The sequence below is a fragment of the Sorex fumeus genome, unplaced genomic scaffold, assembly GCF_029834395.1.
Source record: "Sorex fumeus unplaced genomic scaffold, SorFum_2.1 ptg000100l, whole genome shotgun sequence".
In the NCBI taxonomy this organism is placed as follows: domain Eukaryota; kingdom Metazoa; phylum Chordata; class Mammalia; order Eulipotyphla; family Soricidae; genus Sorex; species Sorex fumeus.
Window position 1 is genome coordinate 3,884,933 of NW_026606157.1, and position 23,595 is coordinate 3,908,527.

At 40.3% G+C, this 23,595-nt stretch overlaps 1 protein-coding gene across 1 annotated transcript in view; it reads left to right on the forward strand.

The window, feature by feature from the left end:
• PIK3C2G (phosphatidylinositol-4-phosphate 3-kinase catalytic subunit type 2 gamma) overlaps window positions 1-23,595 on the forward strand; it is a 375,313-nt gene that overhangs the window by 310,035 nt on the left and 41,683 nt on the right. Inside the window, exon 30 of the mRNA XM_056134595.1 lies at window positions 22,901-22,976. Coding sequence (XP_055990570.1) covers window positions 22,901-22,976 — 76 coding nt within the window. The remainder of the gene's footprint in view (window positions 1-22,900; window positions 22,977-23,595) is intronic.

Here is a 23,595-nt window from a genome sequence, read left to right on the forward strand (position 1 = left end):
CTGATCAGGATCCGTGAAGTGAAAAGAATGCAGAAGCTCAGCCTCAGTTCCCTTAAGGTGCGGGTAACCAGTGGAATCTCAGTGCTACTGTGAGTTCTAGTATTGTTGAGGAGTAAAAGTTACTTTTGGCCAGACAATAAGGTTTCAGGGAGAAGAGAGCATCAGAACTCTATCCTTAACACTCAGTAGGATCAATCGGGGTGTTTCGGGGAAGCATTTCAAATAGAGCCAAACAGTGTAAGAAAAGTCATGAGTGAAAGAAAGAAAAGACTGTAATGAATTTTTTTGTCACTATAAAAGGTATCGCAAATTTGGTAACCTGAAACAACACAAATATTCTTTTTATCCCCCTTCGTTTGGAAGTCAAGAGTTTAAAAATGAATTTTATAGAACTAATGCCATTGTTTGTGGACTTATTCTTTCTTTAATCTCCAGTGGGGAAAAAAATCCTTTGTCAACTTGGAACCAACTGCAGTCCTTGTAGCTTGTGCGACTTCCCACCTGCTAAACCCACCACCTCTGTTTCCGTCCTCACTTCCCTTCTGGGATTTTCACTTGAACTCTCCTGGTGATTACCTATGTCAATAACCCAGAATATTCTCACCATTTCAAGATTCTTAAATTCCTCGGCCAAGTGCCCTTAACCTTGTAAGGGAATGTTGTCATAAGTTCTGGATCTTTCCAGGGCCTTTACTGTCTTTATCACGGGGATGATGAAAAAGTATAAGGAAGCAACTGAGTTGGTTCGAAGTCAATCTGTAAAATATCGGTGAGAAAAATGAAAATCAGCAAGGTCGGAGCCAGTTTGTCAAAAGCTAAAGCCACGCCTCCGAGAGTAGTAAGAAACTCAATCTGCACTAGTCAGGAGTGTCCAGTCCTTGGCTGACCATGTTGATAACTCCACTAGCAGCTCTAAGATAACTACGTTGACTTTTGTTTTCAGCCTTTTAAGTTGAAATGTATAACATGCAGCCAGAAACCTATAAAAGTAAACAGTCCAATTCAAGGCATAATTATGAAAAGATTTTCTCACTAAATACCATAAGGAATGAGTGACCCTTCGTGATTTCCAAGTCAGGTGAGAAAAGGCCATGGAGCTCTGAAGGGAACCTTCATTGGCCATTTAAGTTAAACTACTTGTGTTTGACCAGCCAGAGAAACTTCCAGAAGGATGAACTAGTGTCCAGATGTCGGGCTGAGATTGATCTCAATAAAACCATTCAAGTGAGAGAGTGATACAATGACTTCTATAAACCAACTGGGCAACAATGCAGACCTCTTCTAAGGTGCACCTATGTTCACTATTTCACAGAATTCTATCATATGGCTCTATTGCTATCACTCTCCTCTGTAGAGTTCTCTCGACATTTGATACAGGACTGTATCTCTCCTCGAGATCTCAAATTTTTACTTTCTTATTTTTTATTGTGGCCCAATATCATACTACAGTGTCTGTTGGAGAAATAACTGCAAGCTAGTGAGGTTATTATCTTAGTCTAGTGGATAATAGTATCTGAAAACATTAACCATCTAGGATTACTAAAATCCCATTGTAAGAGTTCATTCATCCAAATTTGAAATACAGCCCTAGTAGTGGCTATTTCCGGTTTCTCCTTATTCCTTCAGTATAGTCACTTCCTACCTAAATCCACAAATAGGTAGATTCACCACAGCCAGGGATCAACCCCAGGTTGCACACATGCAAGACTGTCCTCTCTCTGACCCTCTTTGACTTTAACCTTCAGAGGTGGTGTAAATACTGTACAAACTTTTAACCATTCTACTTCTCCAATTTGTATCAGTAAACACACACAATGGAGATGTAGTGCCAAAACCCAAGTTCAGATTCCCAACTCTTACTTGCCCTATATCTTAGCATGGTAATTCTTTTACATTTGATGTTTTAGAGCAAAATCCAGAAGAAAAGATCATAAATGATCGCAATCATTCTCAGTATAAATTTGGACTTTATTTAGTACCCCCCAAAATGTGAACCTAAAACTTAAGTTCTTAAGAAATTAAGTCCTCTCACTCTCCACCCTAGTTTGGGGAAATACCTGCCTTTCTGTATCCACACTGCCATCGTGCCATGACATGCATTGTTCGTTCCATAATTTATTTTAGAATGTTCAAGAGTACTTTGAATCTCTTTGCTATGAGGTATGCCTGTCATCATCTTCCATGAAATATTCCTGTGAGACAAAGGCTGAGTTTTAGTGTCTGTACAAAGCTAATATTCCTTGAGAAAGGCATAGGATGTTTTAGGAATTTGTCTAGGACATCATCTTTAAACATAAAAGGAACAAAGCCTGCTGGATTTATTCTGTTGTCTTTTGACACAAATATGGAGGGCACTTGTGGAATATTTTTATTTAATTCACATGATCTGGAATAACTTAATTGACACCTGTGACAGCCCATTTTTTAGTATTAATCAAGCCAGTGAATCAAAAACTATTTTTATATGCAAAATCTTATCTGTGGGGGCTTGAGCGAGAGTAAAACAGGTGGGGTGTTTGTCATGCACATGGCTGGTCTGGGTTCGATCCCCAGCATCCCATATGGCCACCCCAAGAATGCCAGGAATAATTTCTGGGTGCAGAGTCAGGAGTAACCCCTGAGCATCTCTGGGTGTGATCCAAAAACCACCAAATAGAGGGTGTTTGGAGGATCCTCCCAGGAGGGGCGATGCATGTTGAAAGTATTCTATGGACTGAACATGTTTGCCACTCAATGCCTCTTTTGCAGACCACAACACCCAAAAGGAGAGAGAGAACAAAAGGGACTGCCCTGCCACAGAGGCAGGGTGGGACAGGGGGGATGGGGGTGGGAGGGATATTATCCATGGTGGTGGAAAATGGGCACTGGTGGAGGGATGAGTATCTGATCATTGTATAATCGAAACCCAAGCACAAAAAATCTACAATTGTACCTCATGGTGTTTCACTAATAAATTTTTTTTAAAAAGCCAAAGATAAATAAATAAGTAAATAAATAATAAATAAAACACAGGAGTTCAGGCATTTGCCTTGCATGCAAACTGTTCAAATCAGTGTACTTTACTGAAATGTAAAATGTAAAAATATAGTACACTAAAGTGTAGTCAAAATTGTCTCCCAACTGTGAAACAGGCACATCCAGCTAGGATGTTGGCTGTACCACTCTGTAGTTGAATAATATTAAAAATTAATGATAACAAGGCTCACCTAAGAGAAAAAAGTCATAAAATTCAGATCACAGGACTATCAGAAAAATATTCTCAGGATTTTCAACAACTACTGCACTTACTTTCATATAATCAGTAGCAGAGGTAAAAAATTTTAAATCCCTACCTCAGTTCTCATGAATACTGGTGTTCAGCACATTGATTATGTTCAGAACTTCTCTTGGCAAATCCATGAATATAAGCTGTCACTCCATCTTAGATCTCCTAAATCAGGAACATTTCAGATAAGGTTGGACAATTTATGTGACCAGCAGCCAGGGTGATCTCAGATACACTGATGTTTGAGAGTTGTTCTTTCAGACCATAGACATCATTCTGCACCATCCTCCATTACAGTAGATACTCCAGATCCTACCATTATTGCTGACTATCAGCATGAATAGACTCAAGAACATAAACCACAATATTATCTCCAGATTCTGGTAGATTCTCAGCTGGAGATGCTATTTTGTAACAATGCCCAAATGCCTGAGCATTTAAGGAGGTACACTTAACTCAATTCCCAGTGAACAGAGATGATATCTCAGAGAGGATGGCCTTAAGGCTGTTTGAACCAATGGCAAAATAGATATCAGTAAATAAAAACTGGAGAAAATAGTACTAGACATAGGGAACTGTGAGGAGAGAGCACTCATTACAGTAACATATTTTTCTCTTGATCAGAAGTTCAAGAGTGATGTTATTTATTTTTACCCAAATAGAGCAGTTACAAACTCATAGTCATTATACTAACTCATAAAATTAATTAAGCATTTAATGAATAATAATTAAACCATTAACATATATTAAACAATAGGATTTATGTTGCTTTTCAAAATCTGAAAGATTAGAAGTTTACATCCGAAAAGTGTTTGGCAATGATCTCAATTATCCTTTTGCCAATTTCTCACAAGAAATTAGCTCATGTTTCTATGACACATATTTACATATTTTTTCAATATCAACTACCACACTAATAAGTGAGAGAGGTCTTAAAATTCATAAAACATGGGATATTGGGGGACGTATGATGTCTAAAATAATTGAAGCAATTTTGATATTTTTTCCATACTCCCATGTTTAATCCCATAGGTAACCAATGGGAGAGATCTCACATTTGGTAGAGAATTATCTTGAGACTCTTGCTAGCTGTTTGCTGAGAATGGGGCTCTCCAGGTTAACTGGTGCCTGGCTCAGGAACACTGCCAGATACCACTTATAAAAGATGAGCATCAATAACGCATAGGGTTCCAACTACACCCTTCAGAAAGGTCACTCAGCACATTTGTGTTATGTTTATTATGAGGAAAGAACAGTGTATATTTATTATGGGAACAGAATCACATAATAGGATACATGAAAACAAAGATTAAAATAGTTGTTGGAAATAGTATTAGATAATCTGAAATCTATTCTATAGTGAATATGTAGATTTATTGTGTGTGCATGAGCTTAGGCTGTTTCTTGACCTTTTTCCAACCACAGACCCCTCCCCACCTTATTTTCTTCCTATTATCCCCTTGTCCAACAGGTTGACCCCATGACTTATACCTTACTCCCAATATAAGTGATTTTTATCTGTGGCACCTTTGGAATACACTAGCACCCATAGGGGGCCATTTGTCCCACAACTGGAAAATGATTTAAGCTATGATACTTGCACACTCAATTTTGCACAGTGGTTGAAGTACTTTAATTAAAGTACAATAAAAGAGTATTTAATCTATTAAAATCTAATTTAATAAAATACTACTGAAAGAGAAATCTCACTTTCCTGAGATCAGCTGCTATTTCTAGACTATAAAGTAATGCTGTATCAGAAAAAAAATCAATCAACAAATAATTAAACATGAGTACAAGTATAGTAAGCACTACTTCTGAAAAACTTTACAATGTCTCTGTCATTTAACAAATATTTGTTGACTGTATATATACTCTGACCCGTGTGCCAAGTTCATAATGCCCAGTGACTCAAAGTAACTGTTTCAAAATAATGTTAAGGAGGTTTTTAAATAAGATTTTGGGGAAGGGGAGCTATCCAGAGAGATGCTGGTCCTATAGGTAAAAGGTGGTATTTAGGCATCTACATAAGTTTGTGGTATTTTGTTTTGTTTTGTTTTAATGTAGGAGCACTGCTATTTATTCAGCCATTGATTAAGCTGACTGAATTGGGCATGAACTCCACACTACTTTTAAAAAATTATTTTAATTGGGCTGGAGCGATAGCACAGTGGTAGGGCGTTTGCCTTGCACGCAGCCAACATGGCCAACCCGAGTTCGATTCCTCCGCCCCTCTTGGAGAGCCCGGCAAGCAACCAAGAGTATCTCGCCCGCATGGCAGAGCCTGGCAAGCTCCCCATGATGTATTAGATATGCCAGACACAGTAACAACAAAATCTCCAATGGAGACGTTACTGGGCCCGCTCGAGCAAATCGATGAACAACTTTACTTTACTTACTTTTAACTGGATGTCTGTGTGATAGACCATTACAAAGCTGTTCATAATTCGGTTTCAGTCATACAATGATCCAGCACCCATCTCTCCACCAGTGTACATTTCCCATCACCAATGTCCTCCGTTTCCCCACCACCATACCCCAACCCTTCATTCCCTACCCCCAGCCTCCCTCTACAGGAGGCCTTTTCCTTCTTCTCTCTCTCTCCTTTTCCTTTTGTGCAATATGTTTGCAAAACAGGTGCTAAGAGGTCATGGTGTTTGTTCAGGGCATTTGGTATTTTTATCAGGACTGTAAGGCTGGAGTAGCTTTTTGACTGGGTGGCAGCTTTGGGATGTGAATGTGACTGTTGAGGCTTTTGGAAGTACAGGGAGGTGGGGGGAGGTATCCTGTCCTGACCCCAAGGAAGCCTGGAGATTCCAGTCACAAACCTGCATACCAAAATTTTCAGCAGAGTATATTTTGGGGTTGGAGCGATAGCACAGCGGGTAGGGCGTTTGCCTTGCAAGCGGCCAACATGACCAACCCGAGTTCGACTCATCTGACCCTCTTGAAGAGCCTGGCAAGCTACCGAGAGTATCTCGCCCACACAGCAAAGCCTGACAAGCTACCCGTGACATATTCAATATGCCAAACACAGGAACAATTGTCACAATGGAGACATTACTGGGCCTGCTCGAGCAAATTGATGAATCGGAGGACAGTGACAGTGATTTGTTGGTGAGGTCCGTCCTGAGACAGTAGAGTCATGCTGGCAGTATGGTGGCAATTTTGGATTGTGGAAGCAAGTGGCTGTGGGGGTTCTGCTTGAATGGTGCAGCAGTCCACTTGCCCCCCTCCGATTGACTCCAATCTGTTCAGCCATGTGCAGTTGGAGATTAACTGTGACTTTTGATTTCTTTTGAGATTTATCTATAGTTATCTCATAGGGCTGGAGCAATAGCACAGCGGTAGGTCGTTTGCCTTGCATGCAGCCAACATGGCCGACCCGAGTTCGATTCCTCCGCCCCTCTCGGAGAGGCCGGCAAGCTACCAAGAGTATCTCGCCCACACGGCAGAGCCTGGCAAGCTCCCCGTGACGTATTCGATATGCCAAATACAGTAACAACAAAGTCTCCAATGGAGACGTTACTGGGCCAGCTCGAGCAAATCGATGATCAACGGGAGGGCCTTTACCTATAGTTATCTATAGATATCTATAGCACTGTAGCACTGTCCTCTCATTGTTCATTGATTTTGCTCGAGCGGGCACCAGTAATGTCTCACAGCAAATTGTGAGACTTCTTGTTACTGTTTTTGGCATATTGAATACGTCAAGGGTAGCTTGCCAGGCTTTGCGGTGTGGGCGAGATACTCTCAGTAGCCTGATGGGCTCTCTGAGGGGGGCGGAGAAATCAAACCCAGGTCAGCCACGTGCAAGGCAAATGCCCTACCCACTGTGCTATCGCTCCAGCCTGCTGTACTATCCATAAATATCTATCACTGTCACTGTTCTCCCGTTGTTCATCGATTTTCTCGAGCGGGCCCAGTAACGTCTCCATCATGAGACTTTGTTGTTAGTGTGTTTGGCATATCAAATAAGTCACGGGTAGCTTGTCAGGCTCTGCCGTGCGGGCGAGATACTCTCAGTAGCTTGCTGGGCTCTCCCAGAGGGGCAGAGGAATCGAACTCGGGCTGGCCATGTTGGCTGTGTGCAAGGCAAACACCCTACCTGCTGTGTTATCACTCCAGCCCATAAATATCTATATATCTCTGAAATAAGGCCAATAAATGAGCTTGTATAGCTGAGCCTAAGGTGTCTTATGGGTGTGGCTCCCACATACCTAACTTCTAGCTGTTTAATTTCTTGGTAAACTTAGTCCCAAGTTGTTGGGGTCTGCTCAAAGGTACAGCAGCAATTTTGGGGTGTCAGGAAGCCTGAAGGCACCATCAGGCTGCTGATACACTCACCCCGCAGGTACAGGTTGATCTGTTGGTGGCACCATGTCCCCAATCTACATAAGGTAAGGTAAAGGTAAAGGCCCTCCCGTTGATCATCGATTTGCTCGAGCGGGCCCAGTATCGTCTCCGTTGGAGACTTTGTTGTTACTGTGTCTGGCATATTGAATACGTCACAGGGAGTTTGCCAGGCTCTGCCATGCGGCAAGATACTCTCGGCAGCTTGCCGGGCTCTCCGAGAGGGGCGGAGGAATCGAACTCGGGTCGGCCATGTTGGCTGCGTGCAAGGCAAACACCCTACCCGCTGTGCTATCTCTCGGCACTGTCAGTTTGGGGAAATTCTACTGTGGAAAGTTGAGATGCTAGATGCTGGAGTCATGGATGCTGTAGAAAGATACAATCTATCTATCTATCTATCTATCTATCTATCTATCTATCTATCTATCTTCCCTCCTCTCCTTCTCTCTCTCCCTCTCTTTCTTTCTCTTTCTCCATCCCCCACCCCGCATCCCTGCGCCCCCACACCCCCGTCTCCTATGTTGGTAGACACCAATGACCTCATAAAGAATCTCATAACTTTTTCAAACACTGGGTTTTTCTTTCTCTTACTCCTAAAGAACTTTACAAGTCTTGATACAAGTCTCATTATATGGATTACATGGTGATAAAACAATAATGGGATGACAAGGATATCATCAGATGCTGATTAGCATTAACCAGAAGTGTGACCCCAACTAATCACCCAGATTCTCTGTGACGTGTGATAGGATCAATTTTCAATTATCTTCAAAAGGATTTATTAGAGTGAAAATATACTGGTGGACTCTTCTGATTAATTTTATTATATTCAAGAAATAAGTCTTATTTTTAAGATTAAATAAAATGTTTAGGGGGTAAAGAGCACACAGAAAATTAAAAATAATGCTATTTTAGATTTTTTTTAAAAAATACCTTTATTGCTCTCCCAATTTCTCAATCAAATAACAGAGTTATCTACATAAACTCAACAGTTTATAAATCAGGAATATAATTTTTACTATTTTACATGATATGAATGACTTAGAAGTTATTTTTCCTCTCCTAATAAAGAAAAAGATTTCAAGTAAATGTATAATATCTGACTGACTGCTTTTGTGATAGAATAATTATGATAGGATAATCTTGGATCTAGAAAAATTCTTCTAAAATTATTTTTTTGCCATGCTTGTCAAATTACAGTAGAGGAAATGTTGAAAATCTACTTATTTCTGTAACATCAAACTCATTCTATTTTTATGCATATGATACATTAATCTGTAACCATCTAAAAATAACAACTTGTGTAGATAACTTCACAAAGACTTTCAAGTTTTTTTAGTACTTACTGTTTATAACACTGGAGGAGCTTTAAATTCCTTTCAGAGAAAAATAGCAGAGACTAAAATAATGCAATATCTATTTTCCTACCAATGATAATATGATGACACATAGACATGACTTAATAAAATACAGCAGTAAGTAGAAAAACAGAAAATGCAATAAAAAGATGCAACTCAAATATGAAAGATATAACCAACTTGCTGAAACTTAGTATTATTATGTGTTCTTTAAGAAGCATTTTCAATCCAATAGTAAGCGGTCTTGATTAATGTCAATAAGATTAAAAATCTGCCTTAGAGTCCAGTATCAAATATCAGAGTTAAATTAGATGATATAGAGGACTTCGTAGTTTTAGTTCATGATCACAATCACTCTGTTGTCTGTCGATTGCGTCGAGCAGGCCCGAGTAACGTCTCCTTCATCCTAGCCCTAAGATTCTAAAACGTGCCACATTCAAGGCTCTTTCAGGGTTAGGAGAATGAGACCCATCATTGTTACTGGTATTTGGCATATTGGGTACGCCACGGGGAGTTTGCCAGACTCTGCCGTGTGGGCAGTCTACATTCAGTAGCCTGCCAGGTTGTCCAAAGCAAGAAATAAGTAGTTTTAGTTAAAGGACATCAAAGTAGTCCAGACAGAAAGAGCTTATAATGCTTATAAAATTGAGATTACCACGCCCCCTGCCCTTCCCCCCAACACACACAGTCTGCTGACAAAAGAAAGTAAATATAAAAAAGATCCACAATTATACAATATTCCATTCTTTCTTCTAGTGAGGCTGTATGTATCAGTTTACACTGAATCTCATATCCATTTTTATCTTTTTTCTTTTCTCTCAAACTATTAAAAAAATCTGCTTCTTTCAATGTTTGCATTTTCATTCTACAAGCAAATTTTAGTTTTGACAAAAAAAGTCCTTGAAATTTTTCTGAATTTTGGTAGCATGATATTAGTAACTAAATGTAGAGCTTTATAAAGAACAATATAAATATGCAACAAAATCTTTAGCAAATGGTTGCATTACCTAGGTGAATGCTGTACCCACAATTGAGCACTGTTTATGATATAAACCGTTGCTTTAGAAAATTGTTAAAGTCATAATCATGGGGGGTATTTTTGCTCTTCTTGGTATTGTTGTTCATTCCTATAAGTCTCTGAATATAAGGAATGGTATCACTTACGCTTTAAGCAATGTTATTTTTTTAAACAGAAATCAAATGTCAAAATAAATCCAAGTGGGTAAATCCTATCTTAATAGTGAACATATGTTTCTTGTTCCCAGCTTGCTAAACCCAGATGTTAATTACTACATTTGTCACTACATTGCTCTTCTCCTATTTGGAGCCCACTAAGATTATGTTGCAGGCAGGATAAATGTCATATGTGTACCATCAGTATAAACCAAGATTATTTTTCAGAGGCTGGTAAAATGTTGATGACATTTTAGAACCAAAAATATAAAAGATCCTTTAGAAGCTCACTATTATTCATTGTGTCATTCTTCCGTGTTGCTCCAATACAAATATAGTGGGTTGAACTGCATTAAGAACTGGACATTCTGACAACCTGCTTTATGAAAAAGGCAATAAAATACAATTACTGTTCAACTTTGATTTAAAACTCTTGGGGGGATTCATTTTTTAAATTCACATTTTTACAGTGCTTCAAAATGTTTGAGAGAGGTCGATCTAACTTATTGTTTTAAGTCACTAAAACTAAATCTTGCAACCAATTCTAGATGTTGGCTGGTCAGTTAATAAATGGAGATTCTTAATGTGCTGTTTTAGAGAAAGAAAAATTGATCTCAGTGTTATATTACGTTATTTCTGATCTGCTGCAAGAACTTTAACTCTGTGCAGTTATTAGAACAACATGTTCATATGATAAAGTGTATACACTTCAACTTCGAGCAACTTTAAATTGATCAGCTCTTCAAAATCATTTTAAATTATACATGCCTTAAGAATTAGTGAACAGGGCTGGAGCGATAGCAAAGCGGGTAGGGCATTTGCCTTGCACGCAGTCAACATGGCCAACCCGGCTTCGATTCCCAGCATCCCCAGGTTCGATTACCCCAAGCACCGCCAGGAGTAATTCCTGAGTGCGTGAGCCAGGAGTAACCCCTGAACATCGCTGGGTGTGACCCAAAAAGCAAAAAAAAAAAAGAATTAGTGAACAAATATTAAGAGCTCTGAACTTAAAATATAAGCTGGTGTCTAATTTAATTGTATTTATTTTCATTTATTGAGTCAACACGAACTACAAAATTATTCACAATTGTGTTTTAGGCATACAATGTTCCAGCAACAATCCCTTCACCAGTGTCTACTTCCTTCCACTAATATCCCCAGTTTCTCTCCTGCCCATCCCCCACACCACCCCCACTTCCTGACTCTGTGGCAGGGCTTAGCTTCCAAATGTTCCTTTGTTGGCTGTATTTCTCATTTCAAACAAATTCCATATATGTTATGTAAACATCTACTACTTCAAAATAGACATAAATATATGCATCATCATTGTCTTGTGCAGCATTTAATAAACCTTGCCCCTGGAATACCAGTATTAGAGACCTGTAAACTGAGAGTTCCCAGGACAAATCCCAACCACTTATTTGCAAAATATATATCATTCTACACAAGAAAGATGCTTCAAATATTTCAGTCATTTTATACTGGCACTGGCCTATTAGAATATGTGCCAGTTGCTAGCCTATCGTTACGGTCTATTAACTTGTATAGGTTAAATATTTGCTGTAAAAGAAACTGCATGAAGGATGAAGGTAGTGGTTGCAATCAGGAGTTTGGATCAAAATACACTAAATTTGAGTTGTCATGAGACTTTTAAGTAGAGATGGCAAGTAGAAGTTGAATGTCTTGAGTTGAGGGGGAAAGAGATTGGAAATATAAATATTAAAGTTGGCAGCATGTAATTGGTTTTCAAAGCTATGAGACTGGGTGAAATTATATAGATGAAAAATATAAATATGAAAGAGAAGGCATCTAAGGAGTAGACCATGCATACGTTTTTAAGTTTGAGAAGATAAAGAACTATTCAGCCATGGAGTCTAAGAAAGAATGACCCCTTGGAAATGAGAAGAATGTGGTGTTAAAATCCAAGAGGAGAAAGAAGGAATGATTTTGTGTTTATACTCCCACTTAAATAAGTGAAAAAGTTAAAAATTGAATGTTGGGTTTAGCAAGAGAGATGTCCTTGGAGAATTTTCATGAACTGTTCGATGGGAGTCTTAGGAGCACAAACTTGATTATAAGTCCAAAGGAGAAGAATTTGGGATGAACGTAGAAAATCATGCTTGTAGAAACTTTACTCTAAAAATGAGAAAAGAAAAAATATAAAGGGAAATTTCAAATCACAATTCGTCGATTGCCTCAAGCAGGCCCCAGTAACGTCTCCTTCATCCTATCCCTGAGATTATATTCAAGGCTCTTTAGGAGAATGAGACCCATCATTGTTACTGGTATTTGGCATATTTGGTACGCCACGGGGAGTTTGCCAGACTCTGCCGTGTGGGCAGGCTACATTCGGTAGCCTGCCAGTTTGTCCAAAGTAGGAATGAGATGTCATAATAAGATGTCGCATTCGCATGTCGCATTCGCGGCCGCGCAGTTCTGGGAGCTGGTTTTTATAGTCTCTGAGTCTTGGCCGCTGATGGGATTACATGGCTCCAGGGGGCCAGTTGGTGGGTGTGACTCCCGTCTACTGGAATTTGGAGGATCTGGGTGGAGGATGCTTGGCCCCGATCCAAGTAGGCTTGGCGATCTCGACCCCTGAACCCACGTGGCTTTGTCCCTCTGCCAGTACCTTCATGTGTGCGGAGAGTGGTCTCAGCATGGTGGTGGCTGGTCTTGGAGGTCTTCGGCTGCTGGAGCCCTGGTCGGGGAGGGGAGGAAAACTCAACCCGCTCCCCTCCAAGGGGTCCCGGCGAGGACAGTCAGGCTTGGGGGGCAGGAGACTGCACTGTTCTCTTCTGGGAGCTGGTTTTTATAGTCTTTGAGTCTTGGCCGCTGATGGGATTACACGGCGCCAGGGAGCCAGTTGGTGGGTGTGACCACCGCCTACTGGAATTTGGAGGATCTGGGTGGAGGAAATTTAGGCCAAGAATTTTACTTATTTAAATAAATTCTAGTGGAGGGAAATTTAGGCCAAGAATTTTACTTATTTAAATAAATTCTAATGGAGGGAAATTTAGGCCAAGAATTTTACTTATTTAAATAAATTCTAGCATAAACATGCTGTAGGACGATCCCATCAAAATACAAATGTTTGCTTTTCTTCCCAAGGCCATCAATCTGGTTGTGAGAGCAAGCAAGTGATGAAAGCATACATGGAGACTAGATTGATGACGTTGAGTGAGCAAAAGGGCATGGGCTTAAGTGCCCAAATCAGTCTGAAAGCCTGACCAGTCCACCCATGTAAGAAAGGGGATGAGGTAAGATAACAGATGTGTTGGTGGATGCTTAGAGAAGAGTTCTTGTTTCTATTTTCCCCATCGACAGAAAGACTAGTCCCTGAGCAGGACCAACATGTCAGAATTTATGAGGAGTCAGGAAAAAGTGTGTAAATGAGTAAGAGAAAACATGGACTATATGCAGACTTCAAGTCACAGGTATAGAATTGCTAGAAATTACTGAATACCAACCTGAGACTGGTGGAGGAATTTACAGAAAAACTACTAAGTATGGTAAAATGCCTTTTTCCACAATGCTCGGCAGGCCAGTTACCATCACGGGGTCATTTTCTTTGCCAGGTGAATAATAAAGGAAAAGGCAGTCAAAGAGTGAAAAGCAGAGTGCAAGGTATTTATTATAATTATGGGCCATGGAATCCAAATTGGTCACAGAGGGACTTCAGAAAACAAAAGGGATCGGGGCCAGTGAGAAGGTCTTGAGCCAAGAGGTTGATTGAGTTGTATAACCAGAGGGAGTGAGCTGGAAGCAGGCAGGTAGTGGTTATAGTCATGGGGCCAGAAAGAGAAGAAAAGAGCTTCAGTCCCCAGTCAAGACAAGATGAAGGACTGGTTAAGTAAATAAAAATGCTCTCTGGAGGAAAGGATTTCCAAAGCCAAGAATGTGAATAAGAAAGGATTATCTGAAAAAATTAAAAAAGAACATGGTTGTGACAAGAGACCATTATCAATATTTTCCTATAGAGAAAATGACAGTGTTTCACAATTGAAAATCTACTAGAGATGAAGAACAATGACCTAGAGATCAAAAGACAAGTGTAATCACAGAGGGTAGAGAGCAGTAAGACGTGATCTTGAAGGCAGGGCATTTTTAGCGGAAGAAAGAGAATCGATTAGAAGAACAAGGAGACTGGCAGAGTATATCACCCCAAAACCAAAATGAAAATTAAAAGGCAAGTGGACTGAACACCAACCCCTGTTTTGGAGACTTAAATACGACACCAATTAGAACTCTCAGAAAACACGTGAGCAAATGAGAAATTCTGCTATTAAATTTCTCCAAGGCTGCTTTTTCTTTCCTTCCCAATCTGGCACCATCAGCATTTTAAAGAATTTCTGATCATAGGCCAAAAGAATACTATAAAATGGGGTTTTCTTTGCATGCAGCCAGTTGGGGTTCAGTGTCTGGCACCACTTAATGTCTCCTGTGCATTACCAGGGGTACTCTCTGAGCACAGAGCGAGAAGTAAGCCCTGAGAACTGCTGGGTATAGCCCAACTCCTCCCACACAAATAAAAAGAATTTCTGGGGACAGGACCAATAGCACAGCAGGTAGGGCATTTGCCTTGCATGCAACCAACTCAGGTTATCAAGCACTCCAGGATGTGGACCATGGCAACAGGTTCCAGAGATAAGACTCGCATCCTTGCATAGTGACCCAGTAGGGAGTGTCTGGGCGCATTTTACAAGCACTGGGAATCTGGTGTTGAATCCCAGTTCCCCAAGAATTATCACCTAGCTGCATTCCTAACCACATCTAGCCCTATCTGGGATTTGGCCTGGGCAAAGCAGAGTTAGAAAGGTGATAGGTCAGTAATACTAAACTTTATGTGATTGGACCATCCTCTTAAAGCCAGGACTCTATTATATATGTGTGTAGTTGGCAATAGAGTGAGCGGCCATCAGCTGTCTCCCGAAGTGGTTTCTCCATACACCTGTCATCCTTCACCCCGTGTCTGCCACAACCCGGTGCTCAGTGTGTCTGGTCTTGTTGGGGAAAAACAGTTCCGCAACACCAGATGGTACCTCAGGTCCCATGAGGCAACATCCCTGAGCACAGACAGGAGTAAGCCATGGGTACAATTGGGTATACCCACTGGGGAAAAACAAACAAACAAACAAACAAACAAGAATATCTGATGACAATACCTTGCTGTTCAAAGTTCATCAAAGGTTCCCAGCAGTTTTAACTCTGTAACACATAGGCCGACTCTAGGACTCACTCTCTAACCATGCCTCCTCTCTGTTTCCTTTAGGCTTGCCTCACATTGAGAGGCCATTGGCAGGCAGAACACAGGTGGATCTGGGCCCCTGACTACACCATCAGTTTTGTTTTGATTTTAGTCATGTCAATCAGTTAACCACTTGTTCTCTCTGTTGTACAGATTTTGTATTTCTAATATAAAGTTAAATTCAGGTTGTTTCTTTTTTTGATTTTCTTTCAGGTGCTGTGATTTACAATACTATTAATGATAGGGTTTTGTGCACGGCATAGTTCCTCACCACACCCTCCCTAGAGTGTTCGCTTTCCCACACCATTGTTCTAGTGACCTAATTCCCCCAGCCTTCCCATGTGACCAGCTTTCTACTGAAGATGGGTTCTCAGTTTCTTCTGCCTTTGGGTATTTGTTATATTATCACTATGGATTATTATTGTTGTTGTTATATCCCATATATGAGAGATCATTCTGTGTCTGCTCAGCTATTAGAAAATATGAAATCATGCTATGTGGATGATTAGGAGAATATCATGTTGAGTAAAGTTAGTCACACAGACAGGGACAAACAAATTTGTTTTTGATGTAGAAAACTATCAACAAAGAATTAAACATACTGTGTTTCTCAGTATGGTTGTCATACATGGGTAAGGTTTAAGAAGCCCCGACTTAAGATAAGTAATCTAGCTGATTAATTGCCAGTTATATTCTCTAGTTACTAAGAAAATAAAAAATTTGTAGACAGACTTTCTGAACACCTCATATTTATGTGAAATGCAGACTAAACATGCATTTTGTATTTGAGATAAGTAACAACAAAGTCTCCAATGGAGACGTTACTGGGCCCGCTCGAGCAATCTTAACTATTACACAATACTCTCTTTTTATTTGCTCTTTTTGGCATTCTCATATAAGGAGAATCCTGCTGAGCAATATTATATTTACAATGTAAAAATGGCACCACAAGAATTCCCCAGTATACAATCTACACTACTAACAGCCAAATTGCTTAGAGGTCAGTACAAATTCAGCTAGGGTCTTAGATACCAGTGAGAGCAATAATAACACCAACTTTCTGCATTCCCAAAATTATTCAACAACAGTTCAATGTATTAATAATCTGTGAGATACATGTTCATAGGTAAAGCCAAGTCTGAAAATTTCTTAATTATTTTAAAATCCAGGAATATAACTTTGTTGTTACTTATCTCAAATACAAAATGCATGTTTAGTCTGCATTTCACATAAATATGAGGTGTTCAGAAAGTCTGTCTACAAATTTTTTATTTTCTCAGTAACTAGAGAATATAACTGGCAATTAATGAGCTAGATTACTTATCTTAAGTCGGGGCTTTTTCTACCATCTTCATTGATTTCTTCCTCTATGGACACTGAATCAGGTTTCTCCTCTAGAATGAAAATACTCTTGTTACAATAAGAATTAGTATTAAGTATATCATCCACACCTGGAGTTAAAATAAGACTTGCAAGGATATGACAGTGTAAACACCAGGGAATAATTAGCTAGTGGTGACATTTCAGACACTAATTGGGAAGATATTCTGTCTAGTATTGAAGTTTAATAACCATTGGGTGGTGAGGTCAAAATGTTGTCAGGGAAGAATAATTGACTAGTTGTCAAAAGGCGAAAGAAGGTTAAAATTCCTTCAACCAGTTCAGCATAGTCTCAAGTTTGATTTTAAGCTTTCAAAACAAAATGTGATTCGTTTAGCTCCCTGAACAGGGATGCATTATTTGAGGATAAAGTCTCATTAAACATATTTCTCAGCAGCCAATCCATTGAGATCAAAATAAGTAATCAAGTACAATGATGCATAAAATGTATGCACACATAAGAATAATTGTAATAGAAAACTATTGTGTTCTATATCTGAAGACATATCACATTTGTTCCCATGAATATTTATTGAGCAGAAATTACGCATTTGACTCTTGATATTGAATCGATGAAGCTAACAAGAGAAGAGAAGCTAACGAAACTAAGGAAACTTTTGCATCGATGAACCTAACAAAGAGAACACTTTGACAAAATGATGAATATTGGTAGAAAGGATAGGAAAAGGAGACACTGTAGAAAAATGAATGGAAAGAACTGACATACCGGAGGAAATAGATACAACTCATTATAGCCTATCATGAGTCTCAGGAAAATAAATGGTAAGAGATGAAAATATGAAAATGAGCTAGATCCAAGTCAATAAAGATATTTTTTTTGCTTTTTGGGTCACACCTGGCAATGCACAGGGGTTACTCCTAGCTCTGTACTCAGGAACTACTCCTGGCTGTGCTCAGGGGACCATATGGGATGCTGGGAATCAAACCCGGGTTGGCCGCATGCAAGGCAAACGCCCTACCCGCTGTGCTATCACTCCAGCCCCAAGTCAATAAAGATTTTACAAATCAGATCTACACATGTCCTTTTTCTTAAGAGCAATGAGGAAATAAGAAAAAAAAGAGCAATGGGGGAAAAAAATCCTGCCATGGTGAAAGTCATTACGAGGTCTTCAAAAATTAGGTTTCCATTTTGAATGATCAGTTTGGTAATTGTGTAGGACAGCATATACTGAATTAAAATACAGCAATAGAAGATCTGTATACCCTTCCTATGACAGGTGAGAAGTGATAATACTAGAATTTAAAGATGGCTAGGTACTGGGGGAGGAGAGGAAGGAATGAAAAGGTGAAATATTTTTTCAGTAATATCAGTAGGACTCAGTAATGATGTTATGTATGAGGTGAGGGAAACAGAGTCAAGAAAGATGCATGTTATTTTGAATATGAACACAGGAAAAGTAGCAAATAGAGGCAAAATAAAATGCATTTAGTTCATATTTTATTATAATGTGTCTTCAAAGAGTCAGAAAACCCAGTAACCTACTTTGATAAATGGACTGAGATGAGAAGAAAAATTTTAGATAAAGTTCAGATTTATTCATTTTTACATAAGCCACTAGGAGTGATGAGTGAGAGTAATGAGACACTAAAACTTAATAACAAGCAAAGGAGTCTGAAAAGATCTGGCAGGGCATACAAAGAAAAAAGCTGGGAGACCTTGGTATTATTAAAGCAAACACATGATTATATTTTAGCTATAAAAGGGCCAAGAAAATCACCAGTGGGTTTTGGGGAGGAAAGTTAATATGACACACACACTGAGAGAGGAGGAGGACTAGGAGGGATGAGTCTTGGTTATGAGGGAAGAGTCTGCTTCTCTGCCCTTGAACTTGTAGAAGTCATATTCTCTCTATGTCACCTTTCCCACGCTGTGTTTGTGTCCAAATTTCCCCCTGTTCAAAAGACCATGATTGTAGGATTAGGGGACTGCCTCTACTAACATGACTTCATCCTAATAATTAATTTCTTCTGCAATCAGCGGTGGTATAATATGATTCAAAACATGAAAGGTGGAAAGGAAACACTTCTTTCAGTGGGACAGGACTAAAAAAGCAAAGAGGACTTGGTCAATCTGAAAACTTTAGGAGGGGAAATTTAAGAGATCCTCGCTGAACTTTGTTTTCTCCAAAGTTTTAGAATCTTCTCTTTCCTTTAAGTTTTCTAAGAGAGATGTGAAAGGGACATTGCACAGAATGAGTGAGAAGGCAGTCTCGGGAGAATGTCAGACTGTCCCAAGAGCCACCCGGGAATCAACTTATATAAGAGGAGAGAATCAATTATTTAGAGGTGCCTTTCAGATCAATTTTAAAGCCTTTGTATAATAATGCAGGGTGCCATCAAAAGTGTTACTTTAGTTACACGCCTGTCTCCCTAACAGGCGTGGTGTTAAGTTTGGTTGCTGTGGTTTGGGTGTCCTGCTCTCAGAGTTGGCTCTGTGCTTTGGGTATACAGATTTACCATCCCTCTACGTGCTGGTGGGCTGGAGCGATAGCACAGCGGGTAGGGCGTTTGCTTTGCATGCAGCCAACATGGCCGACCAGAGTTCGATTCCTCCGCCCCTCTCGGAGAGCCCGGCAAGCTACCGAGAGTATTCGATATGCCAAACACAGTAACAACAAAGTCTCCAATGGAGACGTTACTGGGCCCGCTCGAGCAAATCGATGATCAACGGGAGGGCCTTTACCTTTACCTTTACCTAGTTTATAATGACTTAAAACCATATGTGTTCCTAAGCCATCAAGAACTAGTCTTCAACTCAAACTCAAACTTCAAGTCTTATTTTTTATTTCTTGGCTTGGGATAACACACCCAGTGCGCAGGGATAACTCCTGGCTCCATACTCAGGGATTACTCCTAGTAGTGCCCAAGGGACCATCAGTGATGCAGGGAATCAAACCTAGGTCAGCTGTGTGCAAGGTAACAACCTTACCCTCTGTATTACCTCTCTGACCACTTTTTAAGTTTTTTTTATGTATTTCAATGTAGAAAAAGTCACAGGTTGGTGCAATTCTAGAATTAAAATTGGTTAGAGAGCACAGCTTCAATATTAAAATCAGTAAGTATAAAAAATCAATTTATGTGAAAATTGTTATTGCTGATTGTAGGGTTGTTAAGTTCTTGTCTAAGAATTTATTAAAATGTTTTTTGCTAGTTGAGTGTCTCTTTAGAGAATATTCATGAAGCAGTAGGGTTGAGTCTTTGACATGGTTGCAGTGGTGGGATTTGGGTGTGGCTGTCAGGGCTTCAGCTGGCAGTATTCAGCCTGCCTGTCTCCTGAAAATACCCCAGGATTTTCAGCTGAGGAGACGTGTTTCTATGAATTTTAGTGCTTGGCATGCATCTCCTGGGAGATTTATTGGGGAATCGGTAGAGCAAGGCTGATAGGTGAGTCAACATGGCAGTGGCTGTGTCTCTGATGTCTATTGAAGTATTTATTATAACCTGTTTCCTCCACTAGACTGCGACCTAGAGAAAGGATTTGCCTAATAGAAAGTTCCATTACTAAATATCCACTAATATTGGTAATACCATGGATGTAGCCAGTATTAAGTGATCTTTATAGAATTAAACATTGCAGAGTAGGAGTTCAGCCTCTATGTCCTTACGGTGGCAATTTTTCTTTAAGAATCTTCATGCATAATTATGAAATTGATGAATAAAAACATGTCTGGTTAGTTTTGAGCCTCTTAAAGAAATGTAATCATATTTCCAATCACATAACAGATCAGTTTAACAGGGTATTTTATACCACTTGTATACACAACGGAATACTACTCAGATATAACAAAAAAATGAAGTCATGTGAGATGCTGCCAAGTGCATAGAACTAGAGAGACTCATGCTGAGAGAAATCACTCAGAAGGACAGATACTGAATGATGTCTCTCAGGTGTGGGACATAAAGAAAATGTAGGAGAATAACAAATGGTCTAAGACAGCAGAGCCAGATAACTGGTCTTTGGAATTGAGTTTTCCAAGGGTGGAGAAGGCTCTGAGACAATGAGAGAGGGAAATGAGGTAGAATACTGCCTGCAAGAAATGCTATCGTGAACAGTACTGTAAATCACGGTGCTTTAAACAAAAAACAGAAAAAAGTTTACCCTCAGTAAACAGTGAAGAGTAGACTTTTAAAAATTATATCAGTGACTTAATAAAGTTGCTAATATGGCCACCATCCTCCAGAGGCCACTGAACAGTCAGGTTTGGGCTCTCAGTGATGAGACACGCCGGGCCTCTTGGGATGGGGGTGGAGCTGGCCTTTTCCTCCCCGTCCCAACGAGACCCCAAGTCGCTGCCCATGAATGGCCTTTCTGGCTCCTGATCAAGCTGCTTAATAGACATGATCCCAGAAACTCAGGAGCAAATCTCAGAACCCAGCAGGTTTTGGCAGAAATCCCTCCAGATTTAAGTGTTAAAATTTCGGAATTTCGAAATCGCGCAGCCACTACTGTAGCACGTGACATCATATGTTATTCATAACAGGCAATAGAAAACAAATTGTCTACTGTTCCCTTTTCAGCAGATCTGAGTGTTGGGGTAAGGTAAAGGCCCTCCCGTTGATCGTCGATTTGCTCGAGCAGACCCGGTAACGTCTCCATTGGAGACTTTGTTGTTACTGTGTCTGGCATATCGAATACTCTCGGCAGCTTGCCGGGCTCTCCGAGAGGGGCGGAGGAATCGAACTCGGGTCGGCCATATTGGCCGCTTGTAAGGCAAACGCCCTACCCGCTGTGCTGGGGTAAAATCTCTAATAATGGTGGGTCTGGTTGCCGCGTCCGGCGCTGCGGGGCCGAGCCAGGGAAGGCTGTCAAGGTGAAAGCAACACTCGAGACACACAGGGCTCCGTCATGCAGGAGATGGTGAAGGATCTGTTTATTGTTTCACACCACAGTATTTATCCCGCCTCCAAGTCAGGCAGGAAAGGGGAAGGGGCAAGCAGGGGCGTGGGATGAGTCACATACTGTCAGTCGACTGATAGCCCCCCAGCCCTCGTAACCTTTACATGTGTCTCAATGTAGTGGCTGCCACATCAGTTTTAGACATAACCATAGAGGACATGCTAAACCGAGGGTATGCTCTAGATAAACATTTACAAGCTGGGATATTTCCCAAAACTGAGGCCGTACTGTTGATATCAAGAGGTTGCCCATAATGTGAGTGTGGGGGAGGCAGCAGATCAGGCATCCATTTTGTGCCAGGAGGCAACATCTGGTGTCAAGATATTGAATGTGATCAAAGTAGAGAGAAAGTAATGTGGAAATCATCTGCCCCACAGGTAGGGAGAGGGTGTGGGATGGGGGGTATACTGGGGTTGTTGGGGGTGGAGAATGGGCACTGGTGAAGGTACGCTTGTTTTATTGTACGACCGAGACTTAGACCCCAAAGCTTTGTAACTGTTCTCACGGTGATTCAATAAATAAAATTATAAGGAAAAGTAAAGTAAAGGCCCTCCCGTTGATCATCGATTTGCTCGAGCGTGTCCAGTAACGTCTCCATTGGAGACTTTGTTGTTACTGTGTCTGGCATATCGAATACTCTCGGTAGCTTGCCAGGCTCTCTGAGAGGGGCGGAGGAATCGAACTCGGGTCGGCCATGTTGGCTGCGTGCAAGGCAGACGCCCTACCCGCTGTGCTATAGCTCCTATAACAAATGAAAAAAAAGTAAGGTGGAATTCATGCCCAATTCAATCAGCTAATCAGTGACTGAATAAATAGCAGCACTCCTACATAAAAATAAATAAATAAATAAATAAAGTTGATAATATATTTTCTCCATTTATGGAGTAAAGGTAAAGGTAAAAGGTAAAGGTAAAGGCCCTCCCGTTGATCGTCGATTTGCTCGAGCGGGCCCAGTAACGTCTCCATTGGAGACTTTGTTGTTACTGTGTCTGGCATATCGAATACTCTCGGTAGCTTGCCGGGCTCTCCGAGAGGGGTGGAGGAATCGAACTCGGGTTGGCCATGTTGGCCGCGTGTAAGGCGAACGCCCTACCCGCCGTGCTATCGCTCCATAACTATTTATGAACAAATAATTATATATTTCATCAAAGTTTTAATATATCACTGAATAGAAAAATAAACATAACACTATTTTTTTCTTTCCCCAGAGTGATTGTGTACTTAGTTTTTTCCTGTCTGATCCTGTGCAACAAACAACTGAAGAATCAACACTTATGGATCTAGGCAAGTAATTTCATGGACAAAAATTTCAATATACATTTTCATACAAGGTAAAGGTAAAAAGGTAAAGTCCCTCCCGTTGATCGTCGATTTGTTCGAGCGGGCCCAGTAACGTCTCCATTGGAGACTTTGTTGTTACTGTGTCTGGCATATCGAATACTCTCGGTAGCTTGCCGGGCTCTCCGAGAGGGGCGGAGGAATCGAACTCGGGTCGGCCATGTTGGCTGCTTGTAAGGCGAACGCCCTACCCGCTATTTTCATACAAAAACATTAAAATGACATTTTTCAATTTTTACATCAAAATTTCTTTTTGAAGGCTTAAGTTTGGGGATTAGACATAGAATAGGGCCTTCAAGTTAAATTAAAATCAGAAGTTATTTTTCCAATTATAACAACTACATGATGTTCGCTCTTAGCACATTTAACTAGGCATGAATTAAAATGGAATTTCATGTCAGAGACAAGGTCCCTATTTTCTTATACAAATGTCTTGCAGTTTGCTTAACATCTTAGGAAGCAACAAAAGTAAATATTGAACAGCAATAAAGATTGTGAACTACCTAACAATTTCACTCTTATTTGTTGCTACGTAGTCATTACTCCATCTCCCTTTCATCACCAA